The sequence below is a fragment of the Aaosphaeria arxii genome (genome assembly GCF_010015735.1).
Source record: "Aaosphaeria arxii CBS 175.79 unplaced genomic scaffold BU24scaffold_2, whole genome shotgun sequence".
NCBI classification, from domain to species: Eukaryota; Fungi; Ascomycota; class Dothideomycetes; order Pleosporales; genus Aaosphaeria; species Aaosphaeria arxii.
In genome coordinates this window covers 4728934-4751781 of record NW_022983475.1, presented here as the reverse complement: position 1 = coordinate 4751781, position 22848 = coordinate 4728934, and the positions used below count along the sequence as shown (strand labels likewise).

The 22848-nt window shown below is 47.7% G+C and overlaps 12 protein-coding genes across 12 annotated transcripts; 9 read left to right on the top strand and 3 right to left on the bottom strand.

Annotated features, from left to right (window-relative positions):
• Positions 1 to 91: 91 nt before the first annotated feature.
• On the top strand, positions 92 to 1380 carry BU24DRAFT_448538 (2-dehydro-3-deoxyglucarate aldolase; the record flags this gene model as incomplete). Its single annotated transcript, XM_033530893.1, has 4 exons — positions 92 to 438; positions 494 to 893; positions 955 to 1116; positions 1169 to 1380. Exons 1-4 carry the CDS (start codon positions 277 to 279, stop codon positions 1378 to 1380), a joined length of 936 nt encoding a protein of 311 aa, XP_033388549.1. The 5' UTR covers positions 92 to 276.
• An 895-nt stretch (positions 1381 to 2275) lies between these two features.
• BU24DRAFT_477357 (uncharacterized protein) lies at positions 2276 to 3509 on the top strand (the record flags this gene model as incomplete). The annotated part of the gene is made up of 1 exon (XM_033532978.1): positions 2276 to 3509. The coding sequence occupies one exon, from the start codon at positions 2276 to 2278 to the stop codon at positions 3386 to 3388; it is 1113 nt and encodes a 370-aa protein (XP_033388548.1). The 3' UTR covers positions 3389 to 3509.
• Positions 3510 to 6116: 2607 nt separating this feature from the next.
• BU24DRAFT_342441 (glycoside hydrolase family 17 protein) lies at positions 6117 to 7341 on the top strand (the record flags this gene model as incomplete). The annotated part of the gene is made up of 2 exons (XM_033523317.1): positions 6117 to 6518; positions 6583 to 7341. The coding sequence occupies 2 exons, from the start codon at positions 6117 to 6119 to the stop codon at positions 7339 to 7341; spliced, it is 1161 nt and encodes a 386-aa protein (XP_033388547.1).
• A 220-nt stretch (positions 7342 to 7561) lies between these two features.
• Positions 7562 to 8458, bottom strand: BU24DRAFT_419779 (histone acetyltransferase-like protein). Its single transcript, XM_033527303.1, has 2 exons — positions 7888 to 8458; positions 7562 to 7810 (listed from the first exon to the last, which is right to left on the bottom strand). The coding sequence occupies exons 1-2, from the start codon at positions 8383 to 8385 to the stop codon at positions 7625 to 7627; spliced, it is 684 nt and encodes a 227-aa protein (XP_033388546.1). The 5' UTR covers positions 8386 to 8458; the 3' UTR covers positions 7562 to 7624.
• Positions 8459 to 9334: 876 nt separating this feature from the next.
• On the top strand, positions 9335 to 10661 carry BU24DRAFT_448535 (uncharacterized protein; the record flags this gene model as incomplete). Its single annotated transcript, XM_033530892.1, has 2 exons — positions 9335 to 9950; positions 10008 to 10661. The coding sequence occupies 2 exons, from the start codon at positions 9335 to 9337 to the stop codon at positions 10604 to 10606; spliced, it is 1215 nt and encodes a 404-aa protein (XP_033388545.1). The 3' UTR covers positions 10607 to 10661.
• A 158-nt stretch (positions 10662 to 10819) lies between these two features.
• Positions 10820 to 12383, bottom strand: BU24DRAFT_419777 (glycoside hydrolase family 16 protein). Its single transcript, XM_033527302.1, has one exon. It carries the CDS (start codon positions 12336 to 12338, stop codon positions 11070 to 11072), a length of 1269 nt encoding a protein of 422 aa, XP_033388544.1. The 5' UTR covers positions 12339 to 12383; the 3' UTR covers positions 10820 to 11069.
• A 175-nt stretch (positions 12384 to 12558) lies between these two features.
• On the top strand, positions 12559 to 13527 carry BU24DRAFT_490011 (uncharacterized protein). The gene is made up of 2 exons (XM_033533678.1): positions 12559 to 13205; positions 13260 to 13527. Exons 1-2 carry the CDS (start codon positions 13004 to 13006, stop codon positions 13364 to 13366), a joined length of 309 nt encoding a protein of 102 aa, XP_033388543.1. The 5' UTR covers positions 12559 to 13003; the 3' UTR covers positions 13367 to 13527.
• A 355-nt stretch (positions 13528 to 13882) lies between these two features.
• BU24DRAFT_419775 (uncharacterized protein) lies at positions 13883 to 14791 on the top strand. Its single transcript, XM_033527301.1, has 2 exons — positions 13883 to 14693; positions 14738 to 14791. The coding sequence occupies exon 1, from the start codon at positions 13969 to 13971 to the stop codon at positions 14572 to 14574; it is 606 nt and encodes a 201-aa protein (XP_033388542.1). The 5' UTR covers positions 13883 to 13968; the 3' UTR covers positions 14575 to 14693; positions 14738 to 14791.
• BU24DRAFT_459807 (uncharacterized protein) lies at positions 14615 to 15309 on the top strand (the record flags this gene model as incomplete). The annotated part of the gene is made up of 4 exons (XM_033531758.1): positions 14615 to 14693; positions 14738 to 14948; positions 15004 to 15218; positions 15284 to 15309. 4 exons carry the CDS (start codon positions 14615 to 14617, stop codon positions 15307 to 15309), a joined length of 531 nt encoding a protein of 176 aa, XP_033388541.1.
• Positions 15310 to 15819: 510 nt separating this feature from the next.
• BU24DRAFT_477348 (uncharacterized protein) lies at positions 15820 to 17417 on the bottom strand. Its single transcript, XM_033532976.1, has 3 exons — positions 17122 to 17417; positions 17034 to 17070; positions 15820 to 16980 (listed from the first exon to the last, which is right to left on the bottom strand). The coding sequence occupies exons 1-3, from the start codon at positions 17329 to 17331 to the stop codon at positions 15947 to 15949; spliced, it is 1281 nt and encodes a 426-aa protein (XP_033388540.1). The 5' UTR covers positions 17332 to 17417; the 3' UTR covers positions 15820 to 15946.
• Positions 17418 to 19092: 1675 nt separating this feature from the next.
• On the top strand, positions 19093 to 19787 carry BU24DRAFT_135374 (uncharacterized protein). The gene has a single exon (XM_033521068.1). It carries the CDS (start codon positions 19264 to 19266, stop codon positions 19741 to 19743), a length of 480 nt encoding a protein of 159 aa, XP_033388539.1. The 5' UTR covers positions 19093 to 19263; the 3' UTR covers positions 19744 to 19787.
• Positions 19788 to 20947: 1160 nt separating this feature from the next.
• On the top strand, positions 20948 to 22338 carry BU24DRAFT_448532 (uncharacterized protein; the record flags this gene model as incomplete). The annotated part of the gene is made up of 3 exons (XM_033530891.1): positions 20948 to 21245; positions 21389 to 22041; positions 22082 to 22338. The coding sequence occupies 3 exons, from the start codon at positions 20948 to 20950 to the stop codon at positions 22154 to 22156; spliced, it is 1026 nt and encodes a 341-aa protein (XP_033388538.1). The 3' UTR covers positions 22157 to 22338.
• Between the last annotated feature and the right edge of the window lie 510 nt (positions 22339 to 22848).

Here is a 22848-nt window from a genome sequence, read left to right as displayed (position 1 = left end):
GTGTCCGCTTTTCTTGTTATCAGCAACTAGTCATAACTAATTATTAGTGCTGGGGTAATTGGCTCTCTCATGACTTGTGATAATCCTTTCTTTGCGGGGTTGGTCCACTTCGGTCCGAGCTCCGGCCGGTCATAGATACACGAGTCAAATGCAATCGTATTGGTATTAGTACACTAATGTGAAAGAGTATGGACGGCATTCATTATACGTTATCTCGATCCGCATAGTTAAAGAGAACACGGAATACATTTCATCATAATTTAGCCACCTTTTGCCATGGCAATCCAGAATGCGTCTCCAGTCGTCAGCTCCACTGGCAAAACACGCCTCCAACAATCTTTAGAGCAGGCGAAGGACAATCGAGGACCCAGCCTGGGGCAATGGCTAACCTTTCCTGGCCATGCGCTCGCAAAGACAATTGCCTCGCTTGGTCCAGACGTAAGTATCGCCCTTTTCTTTATCGCCGCTTTTCGAGCTGAAATGTATTCTGTAGTGGGTTCTCATCGACTGTGAGCACGGTCATATCGACGACCATGACATGTATCTTCAGATCAGTGCCATCTCGTCGAGCGGAGTTTCGCCCGTTGTGAGACTCCCAGCAGATGAGCCGTGGATGGTGAAGCGAGCACTGGATGCTGGAGCGCATGCTATCATGGTGCCCATGTGCGAGACTAAGGAGCAGGCGCAAAGAATCGTCGAATCGGCAAAATATCCTTCCAAAAGGTATCCTACTGGATTTAGGGGTACTGGAGCTATGTTCGCCCCAGCAGCTTTTAATCTAACCGGGCGTGATTATCTCCTCAATGCGAATACCAATGTTATGATATTTGTCCAAATCGAGTCGCGAAAAGGCGTAGAAAATGTAGAAGAGATTGCGAACGTTGACGGAATTGGTACGATACCATAGATGAAAGGAGGGGACGACATGGGATAACCTTTAACTGACAATCATAGATATGCTCTTCATCGGCCCAAATGACCTTGCCTCTTCACTTGGCTACGTAGCTTTCGATCATGCTACAACTCCCGAGGTTCAGGAGGCCACAGAGCGCGTTCTCAAAGCCACATTAGCAGCAGGAAAGTATGCGGGTCATTTCGCACTTGATGCTGCAACAGGTCAGATTTTGATTCGCGTCAACCTCCGTACAGTTACTGACCCCACTTCCAGCTGCGGAAAGATACAAGAAAGGCTTCCATTTTGTGAATTGCGGCGCCGATATTGTTGCTCTCACAGCCTCGATATCTGCTGAGGTCCAGAGGGTGAAGGCTTTGACATCTGAGACTGCAGGTAGCGCCGACAATGCTCGTACAAACGGTGATGCGCCCAATGACGACGGTTCAATAGAAAGTAGAAATTCAGATAATATAAAAGTTTACTGAATCCGTCATTGCTATTCCCGCCTTTTGAAAAAAGTTGAGCCTTGATATGTTCACCAGGATACTAGGGGTTAGCCCAACATCCAATAATCCCGAAGACTGAGTCACATATATGTTCAATCATTAATGGCCCACTAGAAGCTAGAGTTTTCACAGGACAGATGCTCCAGAAACGTAGTTTCCGATCATACACGCATGTTGGGAATGATCTTTACAACACTGATCTTCATTTGCGCGCTAGCCTGTAAACGTTCTTCTTTTTCTTTTGTCATATTACTGACATTATATGTATCTGTCATCGATGTCAACATGGCGTTCTCGAAGCCCATCTAAGTTATCTAGCATAGGGTCTTTTGAATGATATTCTCATATTACACCAAAGCACTGCGTTGGAACCTCATTTCTCCTTACATTGACATATCAGAGCTTTTGACAAAACTTGAAACCGTGTCACTTACCTTCCTGACTCTAATTTCGAAGAAGGCATTCAACAGGTGCCTATCGATACTGGAAAATCTAATACTCCAGTACCCTGGTAACGATCCACTGCTTTTGAATGATTCAAGGTCGTTGGATAAAGATCTCATCAGTTCAACAAAGATTGAGTCATATTGCTCCCCTACCCCCCCAATTCAATTAGTTAACCATGGCTCTGGGATTGGGTAGAAGGTTGACTTGGACTTATAAAAGGTGACTGCTACCTCGATTTTTTGCACCTTCATCCATCAGTGTTCCTCATTTCTTCTCACTATTCAGTACCAGGCAGATATCGCTATCATCAACACCATCATATCATCACCATCATCACCATCATCAACATCATCATTAACACCACCATCAACACCATCATCACCATCACCACCACTAGCATTACCACCAACAACGACTCAATCGAAAAATGTCACCACAAAATCAGACAACTGAAGGGCCAACTGCAGTCGCCCCACTGCACAAAATTCTTCATAAACTTCGTGAAGATCAAGAACAGGTGCACAATACGTATCTATTCTACAGCAATCATCGTCATATAAATGAATTTTCATTTGACGATATCGAAGAGATGCCTGACTTCAGCCTCCAACTCGCCAACGAATTTTGCAACAAGGCGGCCCCTGTCTACATTCTTAAAGGAAGGAATTATAGAGTGACTAAGTGGCTCGAGATCTCTCTGCTACATTACATATACCGCATGTGGTTCCGTCCATACCAGAGCGAAATCGAGTACGGGCAATTCCTCGTCAAAATCGTATCGCCCACGATGGACCCCAAGATAGACACGACAAGCTTAAGCGAAGTAGCCGATCTGGCTGCAGAGCTGAATGAAGCGTTCTGCGACAAGGTAGAACGATGCCAAAATCTAGCCCAGGAGTTGGCTGAACACGACTTTGACAAGCAGTGGGAAAAGCTCGGCCCAACCAACCGTAGGGACGACGGTTATGACCAAGATATGAGGCAGTCTATTCTCGACCAAGAATTCTTCATCCTCCAACCACTTTTTCGTGCTGTTGCTATCGCCGTCACTGATACCAATTTCAACCCGGAGCTGCCGATATCGCAGCTTCCCGTGGTCATCACATGTACCGGCATTGAGGATGGGCTGAGCGCTCCCATCACATTCGACCCCATTGTCAAGAAAATTGAAGAGTTGGACGAAGGCGATGTTAGGGCAGTGAAGACAACACTAGAGACGGCGATCGCCTTCTTGATGTACCTGGAACGCCGTGAAACGGAAGCCTTTGGTCTTAGACCCGACCCAGTTACTTCTACCAAAGACCTCGCAAGTGGCTGTATCTTGGATAGGGACGAAATTATTGGAAGGGCTAGGCGGCTTGGGTGGTCAGAGGACATGGGCTCATTGGTGGGTCCGAGTTCTCGATGGGTGGACCAGGAGATCTATCCGTCCGAGTTAGGCATGACCAAGAGATTGATGGCGAATATGAGCTGTTTTGAACAGATAGAAAAACGAGGTATGGTGAGATGCTGGAACGAACGGAGCATGAAAGGCGCATAAGACACCTCATTAAATCAACAGATCATCATGATCGTTCTCAGTTATGAGTGTTTTTTCATGCGGCAAACTCGCGGCTCGAGGTACTCAAGTACTGCCAAAAGACATCTCCCTGTCCTATGCGCTGGAGGAGATGATGCTGTGGTGTAGTAGGATAGATGAAGCTGTTCGGAGATCACATGTACAGGGGGAAGGCACAAAGCAGGGTGTAGATAGATCGAGGCACCATCCACCTACCTCCAGAGGCCTATCGATAGAAGTAAATAACGACTTATCATACCTGTCCACCAGTTGCGAGACGTACCTGTGATGCTCCCTACTATAGAGGCGTCTATACGCGACAATGCTATTGTAGTAACTTTGGATCTCAAGGAATTGGTAGTAATACAAGAACTAACTGAGCTTGTACGACTGGCCCGGTGTTGAGGGTATGTGGAAGTGACTTCTATTGACTGCAATGGGGTCTTCAGTTGAATCTAAGTAGGTATAATTTAGACTTTGTGTTCAAGGGCTGAAATCTGTAAATTGATCACATAACGGATCTTCCATTCCCAATACCAATGCTATGATCCTAAAAGCCTAGTTCTAATCAACCATATTGAGAAGATGTGCAATGTCAATCCTATAAACAATATGAGCCCTGTGTGACTCCCACCATGCACCGCCCGTATTCGAATACATGTTTGTATAGTACTCATAATGAGAATGGAAAGAAGGTAAAGGTACAAAATTTCAACATGGAACAGACCAAATGCATGTGTTAGAGGGAATAATGACGAGGCTCCAATGGTTGGGATGGAAAGCCCGGACAAGACAGTTTTCCCCAGCCTGTTGGATCACATCGCCTTTGCTAGATACATTACCTCCGATAGATGCTTTGCTTTGTTCGAACGCCTTCTATGTGCCGGAGACTCCACATTTGCTGGATCTGAGGTAATGCCGACGCCAAACCAACTTTGTAAATGGCTGACAGAGAATTGATGGTAGCAGCAGAACATAATGCAGTTAGGCACTTGTAGGTGCTTATAGGCACTCCTCCCTTGAACTGAAAACTGCCACCTCCCTCTAGTGTATACAGAGCATGAATGTTCCCAATGATACTTCCGCGATCAGATTTCACCCATCATTGCACATTCATCATTGAAATTAGAACTTCACGCTCCATGTCTCACAACAAACCCTAACACCTTCCTATGCATTCCAATTGTCATGTCTCCATGAGCCTGGACCCCCCGGCCTAGAATGACCCAACCCTTAAACCCCAAGATTGGAGATTATGGTACGTGCATCGCGGCTAGATGATGTTCACTCGTACCAAAATTGGCGTCCAAACTTGGATTATGCATAGGAATAGAGACGTCATTGATGGAGCCAATGCTACCTAAATCTATAAGAACAGTGGCTGACCGAAGATACAACAGTCTTGTGGAAGGATTCCAAGTTACAGTGTTGGCGCAAGGCCTCAGGTCAAGGACTTAAATTAAGAACAATGTGACTTTGATTCCAATGCAGCGTGTAGAGTTGTTGTGCAGACGGTACAAAATTCTGATATCATTCTTCCGGACAACAATAAAGGGGGATTTAGATCATAGATCAGGAGATGGTTCGATAAATAGGCCGTGCGGTCAATGAAAGAAAGCTTAGATGTTGTGGTCGTGTCGGGTGACTGAATGTACGGACGACTATGACTGGAAGGAAAAAGATGTCATAGATTTTGATATTAGATGTTTCACAGTACAACATCCAACGACTTGAAGCATAGAAATATCTACGAGAGATATGAAAGAATGGACCTAGAAGTCCTCAATGTCTTCAATGTCGGGCTTGGCAGCCAAGTAATTGGTCGGCTATTCGGAAATGAAGCTTCCATGCAATTACATCTGAATGCAAATATGAAGTTGAGGAGTATAAATACAATTATCCTCTACAACAGAACTAACTATTCAAGAGTTTACTGTAGCTAGTTGTGAGTAGTCTATTAGGGTTGTAGGACAGCCAGTCAGCCTCATCTCCTTCCTACGCTTCAGGAACTGTACTTGGCGACATTGCTTTGATGGCGAGAACAACTTCCTGTGTTAGCTGCAGATATGAAACTTAAAGTATGTAACTAGCGATGTCCGATGCTCTTCTTGGACCCCGGGAATCTCTTCTGGAAGTGTGTCGCAAGTACGGCGTTTGAATTATTCTGCGTGCTGTTGAATGGTAATTGAAGAGTATATAAAGCGCAAACTGTCCTAGACATATCGACGAATTATTACCGAAGCCGTGCATGAATACTGTATTATCGCTGATGAATGATGTCACTCGTCTGAAATGGAGGACCGCGTTATAAGCAGCAGACAATCTTAAAATGGACGTTGAACGAGATTCGGTGAGCCGGCAAACGGACAATTATGAAACGGGCCTCGCTATCCAACAGAAAGCTTTCGCCAAGTGTTGAGCTGAACAAATTACATGTCGTATCACAGCCGCGCGAGAACAGCTGAAACCAATCAGTCGTCCTTCACCCCGCGAAGTAAAACGGACAGGGCTGAGCGGCTTACGGTCAGACCCTTTTCGGTCATCCTGCGCCCCTGACCCAATACAGATATTATAAACAGCGCGTCACCACCGCTTTCAACGCTTTGTTTCTCCATTTCTACTTCATTCATTCATTCCTTAATAACTAACTACTCAAGTTTCACTTGTCGCTCATTCTTTCGACCTTAAAATCCGATTATTGCGTCACAACATGCGTGTCGCAACCACCCTCGCTCTCGCGGCCAGCTTCGGCGCAACCTTGGCTCAAGAGACCTACCTTGGCTTCAATTCCGGCGCAACTTTTGACGACAGCAAAGCGAAAACGCAGGCCGATTTCGAGAAGGAGTTTACGACTGCGAAGAACTTGAAGGGTGCCGTCGGGCAATTTACCAGCGCCCGCTTGTACACCAATGTCCAATCTGGAACGGAGGACACGCCGATCGCAGCGTTCCCTGCCGCCATCAAGACTAAAACCAAGCTCCTGCTCGGAATCTGGTGCTCGGGAACCACTTCCATCGACAAGGAGTTGGAGGTGCTCACCAAGGCTATTGATCAGTATGGAAAGGACTTCACTGACCTAGTTGTCGGCCTTTCGGTTGGCAGCGAAGATATGGTAAGCTCTCATATGGCGCACAAATGGTTCCGATATCCAAACTAACGAGGTGTTCGACTTATAGTATCGCGTGTCAGAGCCTGGTATCAAGAACAAGGCCGGCGTTGGCCAGGAAGCAACCATGATCGTCAAATTCGTCAAGGCTGCCCGATCTAAGTTGAGTGGGACGGCCTTGGGCTCCATTCCCATCGGCCATGTCGATACCTGGACTGCATGGACGAACGGTTCCAACAAGGCCGTCATTAACGAGGTTGACTTCATCGGAACCAACCTTTTCCCGTACTACGAGAGCGACCGAGGCGACAACGACATCTCCAAGGCCGGCGAGCTCTTCGATAAAGCTATCTCAGCAACGGAGGGCGTAGCAGGCAAAAAGCCAATCTGGATCACCGAGACAGGTTGGCCAACCACTGGCCCCACATTTGGAAAAGCCACGGCAACAATGAAGAACGCAGAGTCGTACTGGCAAGACGTAGGCTGCAAGCTATTCGGAAAGCAGAACACCTGGTGGTATGTCCTGCAGGATTCTAACCCGGACAACGAGGCCAAGTTCGGCATCACTAAGGAATTCAACACCACTCCCCAATACAACCTCACCTGCGCGGCGGAGGTAGCAACCCCTACCAGCAGTGGAACTCCAACTTCAACACCTACATCGACGGCAGGTGCTGGCCAGAGCCAGAACGGAACCACCGAGAACAATGGGAACGGCAACGGAGGAAACGGAGCCCCTGGTGCCGGAAGCATCGCTTCCGTCTCTCTGTTCAACGCTGTCTCGATTGGATTGTCGATTGCATTCGCTATGGCAGCTTGGGCCGCTTAGACAATGGCGCATTTGGAAATGATATCCCCTGATTATTCGACTTCCCTTTCTTTTGTATGGTTCTTGTAAGACTAGATTGCGCAACACGCAGTTGACCAGCCCATGGCAACTCGCGTAGATAGATGCGTACATAGAGGCAATAACTATGTCTCCTCACCGAGATATTTACATATGTCGCTGTATTCTTCACATCACCCTAGTTTTATGTATGTTCTTCAATCCCTGCATTGATTCATCTTCTGTTCTACAGACCTTATCACATTACAATCATACAAAGACCCGCTCATTCCGTCAAATCAGGCTCGAAATCATACCCAAATACAATAGCATCGATCCTCTTCCCAGGGTAACTCTTCAACTTTCCGCACTTCTTCACCCTTCCTATTCTTTCGAAGCCGAGCGAATCCCATATCTTGCAGGACGCAACATTAGTCTCGTAGACCAAATTGAACACCGAATACGTATAACCCTATCAATCAGTTAGCCCTCTCATCCAAAACCGCAACTAGAAGACAAGTTGAAGAAAAGCACAAGGATCCAACGTACCAACTTCGGCGCCCACTCCAGATACGCCTTCCCCAACAATTTCCCAACCCCGCGATTCCGACTCGCAGCCGTGACGATGAAACCCGCATTACACACGTGACTACTCCGCCCTGGATAATTCGGCTTGATGTAGAACGTCCCCAGACAAACTTTCTCCCACTCCACATCCTCGGCGGCGTCCATGGCAGTCACGTCCGCCACGCTACCATGCTCGCCGAGCAGCATGACGGCGGCAAATTTCGCGAACCAGTAGGGTCCGAAGGTGGAGAGCGGGAGAGGCTCGGCCATAGGGTAGGTGTCGCCTTTCTCGATTTCGAGGGACATTTGAGACCAGAGGTAGTTTATTAGGCGGGGTGGGACTTGCGTTACGGATGTGAAGGGGATGATGGTGGCTTTTGTGGTGCCGTCTTTTAAGGTGACGATAAGAGGGGTGAGGGTGGGTTGTAGGACCTCCCGTGCGATGGGCGCAGAGGTCGGGTCGTCGAGCATGGCTGGCATTTTGGATGTTTGTTCGCGGTTTGGATCGAATGAGTTGGATTAGAGGAGGTCAATTGGGGGAATATATGGCGGTTTTAATGCTATGCTTGTTGTTTGAAGGGCGTGCAGATAGTGGGCCGTAGCGTCGAACCGGTATCGGAATAGCTTTTTCGGAATGCGTTCCGAGGGCTTCGGAGCTTCGTTTGGCTTCAGCATCACAGTGATGGAGAACGTCAATACAAGAAGTGTAGCGCTGCGTATCTAGGTTTACTGCAAGTTGATTACGCATGAATGAATTACTTTGGAATGCAGCGAAGTTATGAAATGCTTTGTCGACGCCAACAAATTAACAGTTTAAATATAGGAACATGTCAGGACCGCTGAGAGTCAATATCAACCTGTGTTTGATAAAGAGAATCTACACTATTGGTGAGGCTGCTCTCGTTCACCACCCTGATCCCAATGAGTGAACCACCACAGTTCACTATGCCTTGCCTTCATGTGACGGGACTGATCACCCTCACCGTCTGATGGATCTCATTTTTACTCTCACTTCTACTCTCACTTCTACTCTCACTTCTACTCTCACTTCTACTCTCACTTCTACTCTCACTTCTACTCTCACTTCTACTCTTACTCCTCTTACTTCTACTCTTACTCCTCTTACTTCTACTCTTACTCCTCTTACTTCGACTTACACTTACACTTACTTCTACTCTTCCCTCTACTTATACTTCTCCTCTTGCCTCTACTTGCCTCTACTCTTTCCTTTACCTTCTCTAGAAGTACTAGGGCAACGCGATTTCCGATAAATACCTATCCTCCTCTCATCTTCGCCGTTTTTTCAAGCACCCAACAAGCAGCGCAGCGCGAAATTCCAATAGATACCCATCCTCCTCTGACCTCCGCCGTTTCTTCAAATAATCCAACAAGTAGCGCAGCGTGAAGTCGCAATAACACGCCAAGCGCAATGACTGACAAGATCTTAACCTTTGAGATCAGTCCAGATGGTGATCTTGAGGTAAAGAGCATTCGCAAAGGCGATGACCAGGCCATCTACACGCTTAAAAGAGAGACCATGGTCGCGAAGTCGCAGTACTTCAAGAATCTCCTTCGTTACACTCATCTCGGGGACCAGTCTTCTCCGGGAATTACCTTGGAAGACGACGACCCTGAGGCTTTGAACGTCTGGTTTCGCCATTTGCACGCAGAAGGCGACGCGGAGAGAAAGGAGCTGCAGCAGCCCAACCAACTCTCCGACATCTCCGTCAGGACTATCTGGCACCTTGCCTGCGTCGGCGACAAGAACAACTTTGATGGCGAGGTGCTGGGAGACTTCTTTAAAAAATGGTACAGGCACCATGTTCGCCTGAGTAACAACAACTCAAACGACGGCGAAGAGTTCCCGTACAACTTTGTCGCATACGTCAAGACACTTCCTTTCCCGTGCCTTGTATTGGACCACGCCGAAGGATTTGCCGAGACCACAAAATGGCTTGCGTACAATAGCATAGGGCATATCAGAGAGGTTCGCCCACCTGGGTTCACGTCTAAGTATCATCACTTGTCTCCGAAGGACTTTGTGGGTGAGTATCCCTCTGTTAAGTCTTATGATCCGTGCGTAATACTGACTTCATCCACAGGCCCCTTGAACGCTGCTCGCGGACGTCTCAAGACTATCCTTGGCCAAGGACTCTGCAACGCCTCCGACGACATCCTGACCAGAGGTCGCTATGACTGCACGTGCAAGCAATACCGTGCAGTCGTAGGACAATATCTTGAAGAGCTGTCTCGCGTCAGGGTCGATCCACTTGAGAAAAGCGTTCTTTCCAACTCGATCGCACGGATGCTGAAGCTTCTAGACGATTTCAAACTCGATCCAGCAGAGGCTTGCAGTTTCTGCACTAAGCGTTGGGACTTGACTGTCCAAAGTGCTGTCCAGAGGGTCAACGGTTACTTCGACGTCTGTGTCTCGACTGCATGGATCGGTCGAATCATAACCGAAAGGACGCTGAGGAAGACTACTGGAAGAAGTCAATGGCTGTCAATGGAAAGTGGGATGAGAACTGCAGAATTAAACATGGAGAGCCCACATGGTACCATTCCTGGTGTGGGCGGGATGAGCATCGGCAAAAGCTCATGGATATGCGTCGCGTTGGCATGGATCCGAGACGGTTTTATCCTAATTACTCCCCTGATGGTTCCTCCGATGGTTCTTCTGATGATTCGTCTTGAAGGTTAGATTGGAGGCTTCCTATGTTATATGTTGAAGGAGGCTGCTGAGTGCTACTGTTTCTAACAGCTGCCACTAAACGTCGTTGTGGAACGCTTTGAACTGCAAACAGCAGGTATCAAATTTGATACCTCACTGTATAATTTAATGTACGGAGTATACCAAGGTGAAACAATTGACAAAATACGTTCCCATATCAAATCTTGAAGAGAATTATTGGATCTCATTAGTTGTTATCATTATTCTTGTATGCAAGAAGCATTGCTACGATTTGATGCACTAATACGGACCTCTATAGGTAATGCAAGTAGCAATGCGTTATAAATGGACTTGTGAAATCTTCTCTAAGTATCATTGAGATACAGGTTAATGCAAAACGCCGTAATAGCCCAGGTCATGTCTGTCATATTCGGGTTGGGGAAACGCCTATGGGTGGGCATTCGACCATAGACGATATGCTTGGCTGATCCCATTACATGGTCTTGCCCTCCGGAGTGTGGATCCAAACCCGCTCGAATTCTCCCCAACCACCTACAGGCTCCTCGCACATTTTCAAGTCACTGATTACAAAGTCATAGTAGCCATCTGCTGGCAGCTTGCCCTGGCAGACGTTTCCGCCCATGGCGATGTTGATCAAAATGCGGAACTCTTCCATTCTCCTCGTGCCCGGAGGAATATTGCCCTTCATAACGGGGCGTCCGTCGATGTACCATATCATCCGGCCGCGCCAATCCGGGATACCCTCTTCTTCTATCCAAGCGAATCCCATAGTGTGTGGCTGTCTGCCCATCTCGGGTAGCTTGGTCTCGAGAACGCGGTGTTTATTCCAATCCTCGCCGTTGAAATGGCCCCAGTGTAGGCATGAATGATTCACAGAGTCTCCGTTCCAGCTCTCGAATATATCAACCTCTCCATCGTTCGGCCATTGGAATGGATCCTTTGGCAGCATCCAGAAGGCAGGCCAAATACCTTCCGCGACTGGGGAGACAACCGTAACTGTCAAGTACCCCTTAGACCTTGAGAGTGTCTGATGCGATGTCAAACGCGCACTTGTGTAGCTTCCATTCTGAACGAGGGCGCGAACGATCAATCGGTTGTCGTGGTGGAAAGAGTTCGCCGGCGAGTCGACGTAATTTTGTTTTTCGTTGTTACCCCAGCCATGGTCACCGAGTTCGTGGCGGAAGTGATGGGAGACGGGGGTGGATGCATCGAAGGACGGTTGCCAATACGGCTGCAATTGCGTTTGCGGAGGTGGAGCTTGAGAGCTCGGTCGATTGTTAGGGATGGGAGGAGCTCCCGGTCGATTCCCCGGAACGGGAGGAGGCTGTGACTGGGGTTTGCTGTTCTGTGGAACTGGAGGAGAGAAAGGTTGGTTGGGAGGAGGTGAGAAGGCTTGTTGAGGTGGTGGAGAGAAGGCTTGTTGCTGTGGGGGAGGTTGTGAACCCCATTGATTAGGGGGAGGACCCCATTGGTTAGGCGGAGGACCTGGAGGAGGACCCCATTGTTGATTCTGAGGAGGTGGAGGGTATTGTTGATATTGATTCGGCGGTGGAGCGTTGTACGACTGCTGTTGGTAGGGTTGTTGAGGATACGGTTGGTGGTGCTGTTGTTGTTGTCCTGTGTAACCTTGACCTGGGTAGCCTTGGCTTGAGTGGCCTTGTCCTGAACTTGCTTGGCTCTGTTGAATTTCCTTCAACTTTGCCTTGCCCTTCTCAAGGTACTTATTGAGCATACCAGACATGGTGGGCGAATTGGTGATGGGTGAGGAATGCGGAGAGTGGGGAAATTGAAGCCGAATTGTGGCTGGTACCTCACAGCAATTGGGCTTTTGTGGCGTCTATGTGCCAAGACCGATGACGAAGGGCCGAAGACGATGACGTTGTTGATTCAGTATGCAATTTACGCCTGCCATACCACAACATACGCATTCCTTCTGTCCATTCACCCAATTCACTCATTCCACCCAATCCCCATCTTCCTATCTACCCGTACACAGTAATGTGCAGGTACTCCGCACTTCGTACCCGACAAACAAATAAGCAAAGCGGGAGCTAAAATCAAGATCGAGGTATTCTACCAAGGCTACGTCACTCCTCCCTACAGCCACCTCATTCAACCGCCCAATCATTCATTACCATTCGCGATCTGCGACTGGGGGATGTGATCCAGACAAACAAAGCCCTGGTTTTGCGCATCTTGTACTCGGAATATCCAGTGAGGTAGTAGCGACATCATCCTTATCCTCGCTCTGTCGCCGGCTAGCTTCATAAAGACACCTCGCCCGTCCTGTTCTTGACATTCCATCCTACCACTATTACACGCGAGTACAACTGACGCTCCCTCACATCTAACAACACACACCACGCACTCGAATAAGCACAGAACACTCACCTACAAACCTCAACCATGTCATCGATCGTCTCTGCTCTCTCTGACCTCGTCAAGTCTCTGATTGAGGTCGTCTACTCCTTCATCGAGACTGCTGCCCATCTCGTTCAGCACACCCTCAACTTCGCACTGAACTTCTTCTCCAGCGTAATCAACGTCTTCGTCGAGTTCTTTAAAGGTCTCATCGACCTCGCTGGAGGCATCGCTTCCTTTGTGCTTGGTAAGTCTCCATACCAATCGCTTCAAAACACAATGTACTAATCTTGGTCTCAAGGAAACGTGGTCATCCTGCTCGTCCTCGGCGCCGCTTTCTTCGGTTTCTTGCAGTACCAGCGCAACCAGGGAAACACCGTGAAGGTCGGCAACAAGAAGTTAAACTAAGAAGGCGAGTCCAACAGAAGCCTGGCTGGCAATCCTGACGGATCAGAGAGGACAGATTGACAACGATCGCGATGTCACGACAGGAGCAATGATACCCTTGGGATGGACGGAAGACCGTCTTAATAAGGAGTTGGGGATCAGAATATCTTGAATTAATGAATATGCCACACTCCACCAGCTTCCTTTGCCAATCGTGATGCTAAACCGTTACTTGATATCGATGGCTGCCTGCGCAGAAAAAGAGCCTTGCCGACCACCATGCTGAAGGCTAAACTACCAAATATTCGGATGAGACCGACACAGAACTCTGAAAACAGGATGTTAAATGCGATGCTTAGCATGAATATTTGAGTAATTGTCATGATTTCGCGAACGATCCTGGGCTGAGCCGTAGCACCGCCACAATTACCTTACCTTGCCGCCGAAAGCTTATGTCAGGTACCCGAGTCCACTGTGTCGGGTAAACAGCCTCAAGAACATCTCATCCATTATATCAAATAGTAAATCTAGCGCGAACTGTCTCGGAACGCTCATTTGAATTTCAGGAATTCCAAATTTTTCTAATGAAGCGTTTGCCTCAACCCACACAGCTATCTTCATGAATGCCTGAAACATCAATCCAATTGGCCAGTCCAGATACAGCTGGTCGTCTGTATCGCGCCAGTCTCCGGACTCAACTTCATGACAGTCAGAACACAGGAGTCTCGGACATAGATATTCTTTCTCTCCTCCGGTCTTCAGCTCGCAATCTTCGAGGCTTTCCTATGCTCATACCACAGACACCTCAGAGACTCAGCTATGCAATATGGTCTAACAGTAGGCATTTTCAACCTATCCCACTTCCCGATTCGATGTCTCCCCCGCTCTGCTATGCAACGAACCATGTCGGCGGCAATCATCTCGCAATTGAGTTGGCAGAATTCGCATCTACAGTGCCTCATTTGGCGCATGGGCATATGTATCATGGAACCAAAAATGAGGCCTTCCAAATTATGTCTATGATCCTGTTCAACGGGGAAGTTGGCTGGATCCATATACACCCTTTTACTTGGCCCCTTTGCATACAGGAAGAGGCAACGGCCAAGTCCGTGAGGTATCATGGCTTCAGTCAAGTTGAATATCGTAGGGTGTTGGAACAGAGTATATATCATGACAATATCGAACAACTGAATGGAATCGACCGCACTAATCAACTTCACGATCCTTAAACACACCACTGCAACGAGACACAAGAGAATCGCGGTCATCATGTCAAACACCATCGAAAATCTCATTTTCAACAGCCTGCGCGATATCGGCGTAAGACGAGCATTTGGTCCAAGACAAGGTATGATTCTTTTAGCAAAATGATCATAATCCTCACAGACACAGTACCTCCTTTCACTGGAACACTTAACCGCAACGGAATTCAGTACGAGATTATGGATCAAGTCACCTCTCTCCCTGAGTTCCCCGAGATACCTGCATTTGTAACGTCCTCCGATTACAATGACCTTTCTTCATGCTGCACGTGGGCTGCTCATTACATTGGCGATGGACCAGCTGTATTCATAGTCGAACATGGCAATGCTCATGGATCAGCGTAAGTTCTTCCATAGATACATAACCAACATGAACCTTAGCTAATCCCCAAACAGAATGCCATACACGCCTCCGAACTTAACATTCGGTGCCGTCACCGTCATTGATAATCCTGCAACCGCCGCTTGGCATATCCACAATATTCTCGACTTCCTTGTCAGAGAGAGGCGCCCGGTGTACATTGGGGTGCCCCGACACATCGCCACATTGCCATTGTCGACTGTGGCATATTCGGCGGATGAGGAGGGTGAGGAGAACGCTGCAAATGCTGGTAAGAGAATGATCTTTACTCGTCGTACGATGTTTCGAACGGTTTTCTAACGCATGGATAAGTAGCTTCGGCCATGCTGTACATCTTCTAAACCCTATGTGGTTCTTCGGGTTGGACCTTTGCGTCCTCCAGATTTTCCTATTGGTTCGCTCGATTTCTATCATTCAGATTGTTCTCTGTTGTTTGTCATTCACTTGTCTTTTGTTTTGCAATCGTTATGGTGTGGCTCCCGTACGACCTTGTTCCCGTTGGCTAGATACAGTGCCCGGCGCGCAAGTTGGAGAATTTCTTCAACCGTATCTTCACGAGAGCGGGGTCACATCCTGCCACAACTATCTCTTTGTTCACTGTTACCTTTTCAATTTTTCTTTTCAGTACAGATCTATTCTTCGCAATTTAGAAATCTGACCTTTCCGGTCTTTCTTTGAATCGTTTCGTGTACCAAGATGCTGTGTCTCTTCTCATTCACCCATTTCGGTCCACTTGGTGATGATTCTCATCCTAAGTGGATATTTACGCAACATTGAAGGTTATAAACAAAAATTAGATGAATAAACCACTAATCATGAGATCAAAGTAGCAACCAAATATGAAGATGGAGCGTTAGATGGAATATCATTACTAAACGATCGTTACGAATCTTTCGTGGTGGCACTTGGTATCAAAAACAGAAAAGTAAACGAGGCTCCAAAGCTTGATGAAACGGATATTTTGCATACTCTGAGCTTTCACATTCCTGCTCCCCCTTCGGGATAATTCCTCGCGGCTCGCGAAGGGAAAGGCGGCAGAGCCTGTAAATCCTCCTCCCGCGTCACAAACGACTTCATACTCCCCAACTCTACATCGTCCTCCCGCCGACCGAGGAAGATGTCAATTGTGTCAGTCGTAGACCGGGGTCTCTCATCCTGTCCCCTGCTCCTCTGAACACCGCCATGCATATCGACCGAAACATCCGTATGCGGTTCCGAAAGATAGCCACTATTCTTCGAGCTCCCAAACATATCAAAAATCTTCCCGCCCGACTTCCCACGGTACTGGTTGCTGCTCTTCCCACTGTTCTGCTTGGACGCGGTCGAGCGCGATTTCGATCGCGAACCAAGCCTGTCGAGCTGAAGGAACCTCGTGAAGAACACCTTCAGCGCAGGGGCGTTCGCGCACATTGCTCCGATGTGCAGTTCCAGCATGGTCCACAGCCAATTGTCGCCCGCCACCCAAGTGACGTCGTACGTGCTGAAGAAGATGCGCCACGAGGCGTAGGCGCGAAGCGCAGACAGTGCAACGACGCCGTATCCTATCGCGAAGATACAGAACAGCAACACCTTTTGTCGGAATGGCATTTGGAGTTTCCAGTAGATGAAGGTTGGGAGGATCGCTGTGATGAGGTCTTGTGCTGCGGCAATCACACCGGCGGCGAAGACATCGGCGCCTTCGTTTAGGCATGTGTATTTGTATCCCTTCGCGATCTTGGCGTGATTCACCTGGTCCCAGAAGGCGGATACTGGATTGCAGATGAAGATTGGGACGATGGTGAAAGCGACGGAGTAGCTGGCGATGAAGCCAATGCTGATTCTGAGGGACCAGATCAAGGTCTTCGAGACGGCGTTGGTGGAGAGGCGCCGGTAGAAGAGAAGTATCGATATCTTGATCAGGCCTGACGCGACGCAGAACACTACTTCTATGACTAGAACGTACTTGCGTTGCGTTGGAAAGACTCGTGGATCGACGTCCCAAACGTGCTTATTGAACCCGTACACTTCGGTAACTGGCGGGTTATCAGTTTTTATGCCAACATGCGCGTAGATGGGAATTACGAACCTAAAGGGAATATCACGGTCAAGGCTATGATAGGTACCTGTATGTCTCAATACTTGCGTGCCAAACATGGAGAGACAAAGACACTCACGATCGCAGCCAGCATCAGCCAATCATCCCATCCTACATTGCGTTGTATCCGCATCCTCACCCATAGCCGGGCGAGCAGCAATAGTGTCGTCAAAGGTCCAAATATACAGGCAGTGATGAGTACTGTCTTCGGTCGCGTGGTTGGGTTGACATAGTTTGGAGTCGGCCAACTCAATATCACTGCCAAAGGTGGGTGTATGCCTCCAGGCATTGTAGGAAAGTGAGACTGTATTAGTACTGCGCGATCAAGTGGATATAATAGCGTGTAGATACCAAAGGTGAAAACTTTGAAGCTGGGGGATGCCTGCTATAAGTGCATGAAACCGATTCTTTCATCATTTGGAATGCCCTACGAGTGTTCGAGGGATATGTTCGGAGCGGGTAGTTGCCTCGAGATCTTGATTACAATTGGACTTCCTGGGTATTGTAAAAAGAAACACACATGTTTCGGATGCACGAAGCCGTTACATGATGCAGAGTGCTCTGATCTCTATAAGTGATTTACGACAGTACGGGCAGTGTTTGGGTGGAATATGCCGATTTCGGAATGGGAACACTGCTGGGATTGTTGTGATAGAAGAGCAATCTCCGCATGTCTGCGTAACTCGAATAGAGCGTGCATTTTGTTTTTGTGTAAGCTTTTGCAGCGTATCGAGGATGAGTTTGTTCACTCCTCATGCAGGTGCTTCTCTTTCTAGGATAGGTGCATATACAAGACAGGGATTTCTGAAAGATATTCGATTTTGACAAAGCTCGGCGTGGACGTTGTCGTTTGAAGGGGTGAGTTTGTCTTATCGCTGCAAAAGGAATATGCCTGGCCAACGAGTCATGTGTGAAGGAGACATGGTTGCTCGATTTGAAGATCTATGCGATATTAGTGCAGCAATTGTCGAAAAGCGTGTTACCCCACTGGCGCAAATACAATCTGCGGACTATGATTCCATATACTTAGTTGACATGGGAGATGGAAAGGCCGAGGAAATGCGGCGAGCATAATTTGTTCATCATGAGGATCCAGAGCCGTGGGTATTATTCGACTTGGGAAAATAGTGGAGATTTTGCAATCTCATTATTGAAAATCATGCTTCTTTAGATTGATTTGTGCAACATGGTCGCGAAAACGTGAGAGGTCACACCAAGGTGTACCACCCTCGCTTACCTCGTAAGATGTAGTGCAAAGCTTTTCGTCAGGGCAAATTGATTCGGTGCTTTTGTACGCAGTACGTTCTCATTTGCTGGAAAGGACTTGGAAAACTTGTCAATACGACAGTGTATGATGTTTGACTATGACAGACTCAGACGGAGTATTTGACACAACACCACACTTGCAATCAGACGGATTTTGCTACCAACGACACCATACGAACAACGCATTCCGTCGCCAGTCCGACCTTGATCTCTATGGAACGAGAAATACCTCGTAATTCAGTAGCACAAAGCGACCCACAGGTTTGGACATTCCGCGCTACAATCTCGTATGTGGTGGTACCGATCGGAACGAGTCGCCAATCGCTCAGATACGTAGACAGGGAACAGATGCAATACCTTCTCAAAGAACGTGAACAGTCCACAACGGTACATAGAATTGGAGTGGAATCACTGGGCATAGGGCCATCGATTTCGCAGGGATAGACCTCGCTCTTCAGTCCTTCTACGACCTTTGCACACCTCCACGCTGGCTGACCACATTTTGCAAGTTGCACATGCATGCAAAAACCCATTACTACGAATACAGTAGAGATCGTGTCCTAAAACAATGTATTTGCATGTGACCTCGACTCGTGGTCCACGGTTGATTTTTTCAAGATCCGTGTTGGGCTGAATAATTGGCTAACTATTGTATTTTCTTTTCAGCATCGCCCGCTTCGACGTTGTTCACATCCAACACTTAATGGTATGACAGCTCGGTTAATAGACAGGCCTAGTCACACGAAAAGCGACCATGCTCTCTTCTATCTATCCATCTAATCAGTGGCTGAGTTTTATTTTCTCTTTTGAATTCATAGACATTACATCGGAGAATGTCAATCGCATGCCCTGATATATTTGTCCTCCCTGGGGATGCTTCAGACAACCCCCACTCAGGGATCGTTAACGGGCGCGGCCCTTGCAGCTGCAAGAGCTGACGAGAACGGTAAAGTTCATGACTTTCTTTTTCCTTTTGACAGCGGGCGTTAGCTTAACGATCTCTTATGCGACTCTAGGCGAAGGCAAAAGGACTGAAACACGACCCCGTCAATTGTTCTCGATGCAGCTGAAGCCATTGGTGGAATCATTCAATCATGCAATTTCCCAGTTTCCATGTACCAACTTGTCGGAGGCTGTCACCGTGGGCGTTTGCCAGCTGCGAATTCGTATAATTGACGGTCTTCAGCTCATGATTATCAACATGGCTTCGGTGCAGTGCAGATTGACTGCCCCTCATCAAGATGACCCTGGACACAGTGATGTGGCTTGCATCCTGCACCGCACTCGTTACTATGTTGCGCTACGGTGCGTGTACGTGGAACGTTACCTGTTCGATCTGCACTCACCCACTCTCAACGACATTACGCGACTTCTCTCAGAATGCAGTAACCTTGTACCTTTGCAGGGCTCGATGATGCAAGCCAGCCAGATCTGACATCGGCCAAGAAGAAAATGACACTTGCGCGTCTGCTGACCTATGCGAGCGACATGCCTTTTGACTTCTCTTCTCTGTGGGTGTTGCGATGAAGACTGACTAACTAGCAAAAGAAAACCTTGGTCTTGTCCCACGCCAATCGTGTGTTCCAACTTTTACCTCTGCTGTTCGAATCTGGGTTAGGACTCTCCTCCGGGTCTGGAGTGGATCTTTCCCCACTCGAAATCGCGAGGGTCAATTCATGCACCTCGAAAGATTAAGTACGTGGTAAGGTATTTTGAGTACTGGGTACGAAGAGCCTATCAAACTACCCTCCGAAACGCAAGCATCATAGCTAAATCGATATCACTGTCGACAATACTTGTCGACGATGCTCAATCAGATAATGAGCAGTATTTCATTGCACCCTTTAGGATCTCCTCTCGGATGAGATTCATGCATACCATTAAATACCGAGAGAGCTGTTGTCGGCATCCTTGGGAGTGTCAACTAGTTTCATGAGCTTCGCGAGCCAAATCCAGACTATCTAACTGACAGGGACGTGGCTAAAGTTATGTGGCGCGCCCAATCTCGATTGATTGAACGACTCAATTGGTACATGCCGTAGGTATTTTCTTTCCCAACCTGTATACCCAGAAGAGAATGATCATCTACGATTACTGATCATGCAATCGTTTCAGCAGGAGATGATGAGACAGCACGGCATCTAACAGAAGACTGGATTTATATAGTCTGCTCCGTGTTGATAGACGATGGCAAGCAGAGAGCTATGGCATCTTGGGATTGTTTCCTTTCAGAGCTCACTGTTACTTTATCAAATTGTGTCATGTGTATACAAGTTGAGAGCTCAAATTCTAGACACAATGAATTTTATTACGCGTTCGCTAGTTAACATCAGGTTTTCTTAGGTAGCGGGTATACGCATCACCTATGATGATAACCAGGGGCTCTTTCCTCGATCAAGACTATTTGTCGCGTTCTTGCCAACCTATCTACATTATCGTTGCTATATCCGAAGGCTCCTTCTAGCTACGCGTTGCTGGGCCATTGCAAGAACTACAATGTAGCATTTGTCGTCTTGTGTTTTGGACACTTACTCTCCAATACTTACTATTCAAAATTACTTCCGCGGGACCCATTCTTCTACTTAATAGGGGGTTTTGTTGGTCACGACACTTGATTATTATCGTTGTCATACTTCATCATGAAATCTGTTCTCGCCGTCTTCAGCTTCGGGCTGTGTGTAGCCGGAGATCGTTTCATCTTTCTCCATAATACATACCCCCACGCTAAGTGGACACTTCAGGCTCTTCCTCTGCCCGGCAATCCACCATCGATCAAGGGTCAAATCAAACAACTAGATGATGGGCAGAATCGAATAGGAGGTGGACGCACCCTCGGCACATACCATATCGTGAACGGCAGTGTCTGGGACGAGCATGGGCGAGGTTGCATCCTAACACCTGCTACCACTCAGTGGCAATGCGATGAAGGGGTTCCACGTAAGCTTTTCACAAGCTCTTAGTCCCATTCCTTCTGACAAGAATTCGTTTAGCAACTTCCGGCTTTGCTTTCGATTGCAACGGCGGATTCACATACCAAAACAGTCAGGAGTTCTAGGCATGCCCTGTCAACGACCACGGAGAGTGGAACATTTACGCCAAACCCGCACCGGGCCAGCGGAAGTGTGTTCCTATCAATCTGTATTCATCGGAAATTCAAATCCACGATACTTGCTCGGTCAACGCTACTTCCATCCAGTCGACGAGTATTTCATCCACGGCCATACAGTCTACGAGCATTTCATCTACGGTTACGTCTAGGTCTAAAACTTCAACGAGTGCAAGTATAACATCTTCCACACCAACACCGTCGCCCAAGGCAAATCGGAAAAGGTGTCCTGTGGATCTCGAAGGTGCTTTCGAATTTCCACATTTGATTGTCCCTATAGACAGAAGTAAACCACATGAAAAGTTTGGAAATCATCTCAATGGAACAATCAAGGCACCAGATCTGTGCACAGGCTTCAATTTCGACGTCCATACACGTTTCTCCGGCAAGACCTGCTCCGTCATATTTTTTCTACCGGAGCATGAGAAACTCCAAACCAGTTCCTATGAGCTAAAGGGTAGCGGTGGCCTCGTGTTCGCCGCTCTGGACAAGCCGATGGATCATGAAACATCTTGGTCCACCAAACCGGGCATCACCGATGTGATAAAAATCCAGCCTTTGTCAGAAGGGGCCCAGTATCATGTTTTCACTACTGCTTGTCCTGCTGGCAAGACTGTGGGTTATGGAGTGTGTTCTACTGGAAATCTCTCTGTGAACTACTTTCAAGATTTCAATCCCAGTCCAATCGGCTTATACATTCGCGTATGTTGAGATCGAGGAAGGGGACTGCGCAGTCGCTTGAAGGGACGTATTTCTGGATGACGTTCATTTGCGATAGATACCTGAATGCATAAAACTGGTTTTGCCTGACTTCGTGTAGACTTCTGTTCTAATCACAAATACCAGTTGTTTCTGTTAGATCGCCAGGACGTTCGGTGTCTAGACGTACACCAGAACATCCATAGCCAATTACGAGGTATTAACTGACCCAGGGCTGTTTTGTTTTGTTGCCCGTACATAGATCTTAGGCTTGATCACGTCTTTCCCGTGATTTTTTCTGTGGTGGTGATCATTGATGCATATCGGCGTGGATGTCATCCCACCTCTTAAAGGGTACACAGAGCAGGAGTTCCACCATCGCGGCAGTTCTACTTTATCAATCTAATAGCTGCCTGACCGAAGTCACTAAACGAAGGAGAGCTCTTGTACTTCTAGAGCGAACCGGCATTGTGCTCCTCAGGGCTGAGTCCTTCGTTTATCGTTCCATGGCTTAGTCATAGCGCATGACGTCAAGACCTCGTGTAGAATATGTTGAATCTCACATTTTCCATGATTACTCAAAATAAAGAGCCGAGCTGCATCCACGCTTTACATAGGCATTATTGGAATATGCACAGAATGCTTCCGCAATATGCCGCTGCCGCCGCTATTTACGATCGTGCTGATATCCGAGTCGTAAATTCCGCTCCATATCCACCTGAAGCCAATCGTTGT

Excerpts from the sequence above, each read along its gene's own strand:
- BU24DRAFT_490011 (XM_033533678.1), top strand. The coding sequence starts at position 13,004 with ATGTCATCGATCGTCTCTGCTCTCTCTGACCTCGTCAAGTCTCTGATT. Across the intron at positions 13,206-13,259 it reads CATCGCTTCCTTTGTGCTTG|GAAACGTGGTCATCCTGCTC; the intron begins GTAAGTCTCCAT and ends CTTGGTCTCAAG.
- BU24DRAFT_419779 (XM_033527303.1), bottom strand. The coding sequence starts at position 8,385 with ATGCCAGCCATGCTCGACGACCCGACCTCTGCGCCCATCGCACGGGAG. Across the intron at positions 7,811-7,887 it reads TGGAGTGGGCGCCGAAGTTG|GGTTATACGTATTCGGTGTT; the intron begins GTACGTTGGATC and ends ACTGATTGATAG.
- BU24DRAFT_419777 (XM_033527302.1), bottom strand. The coding sequence starts at position 12,338 with ATGTCTGGTATGCTCAATAAGTACCTTGAGAAGGGCAAGGCAAAGTTG.
- BU24DRAFT_419775 (XM_033527301.1), top strand. The coding sequence starts at position 13,969 with ATGCCTGAAACATCAATCCAATTGGCCAGTCCAGATACAGCTGGTCGT.
- BU24DRAFT_477348 (XM_033532976.1), bottom strand. The coding sequence starts at position 17,331 with ATGCCTGGAGGCATACACCCACCTTTGGCAGTGATATTGAGTTGGCCG. Across the intron at positions 17,071-17,121 it reads GGCTGATGCTGGCTGCGATC|GTACCTATCATAGCCTTGAC; the intron begins GTGAGTGTCTTT and ends TGAGACATACAG. Across the intron at positions 16,981-17,033 it reads GACCGTGATATTCCCTTTAG|TTACCGAAGTGTACGGGTTC; the intron begins GTTCGTAATTCC and ends ATAACCCGCCAG.
- BU24DRAFT_135374 (XM_033521068.1), top strand. The coding sequence starts at position 19,264 with ATGACTTTCTTTTTCCTTTTGACAGCGGGCGTTAGCTTAACGATCTCT.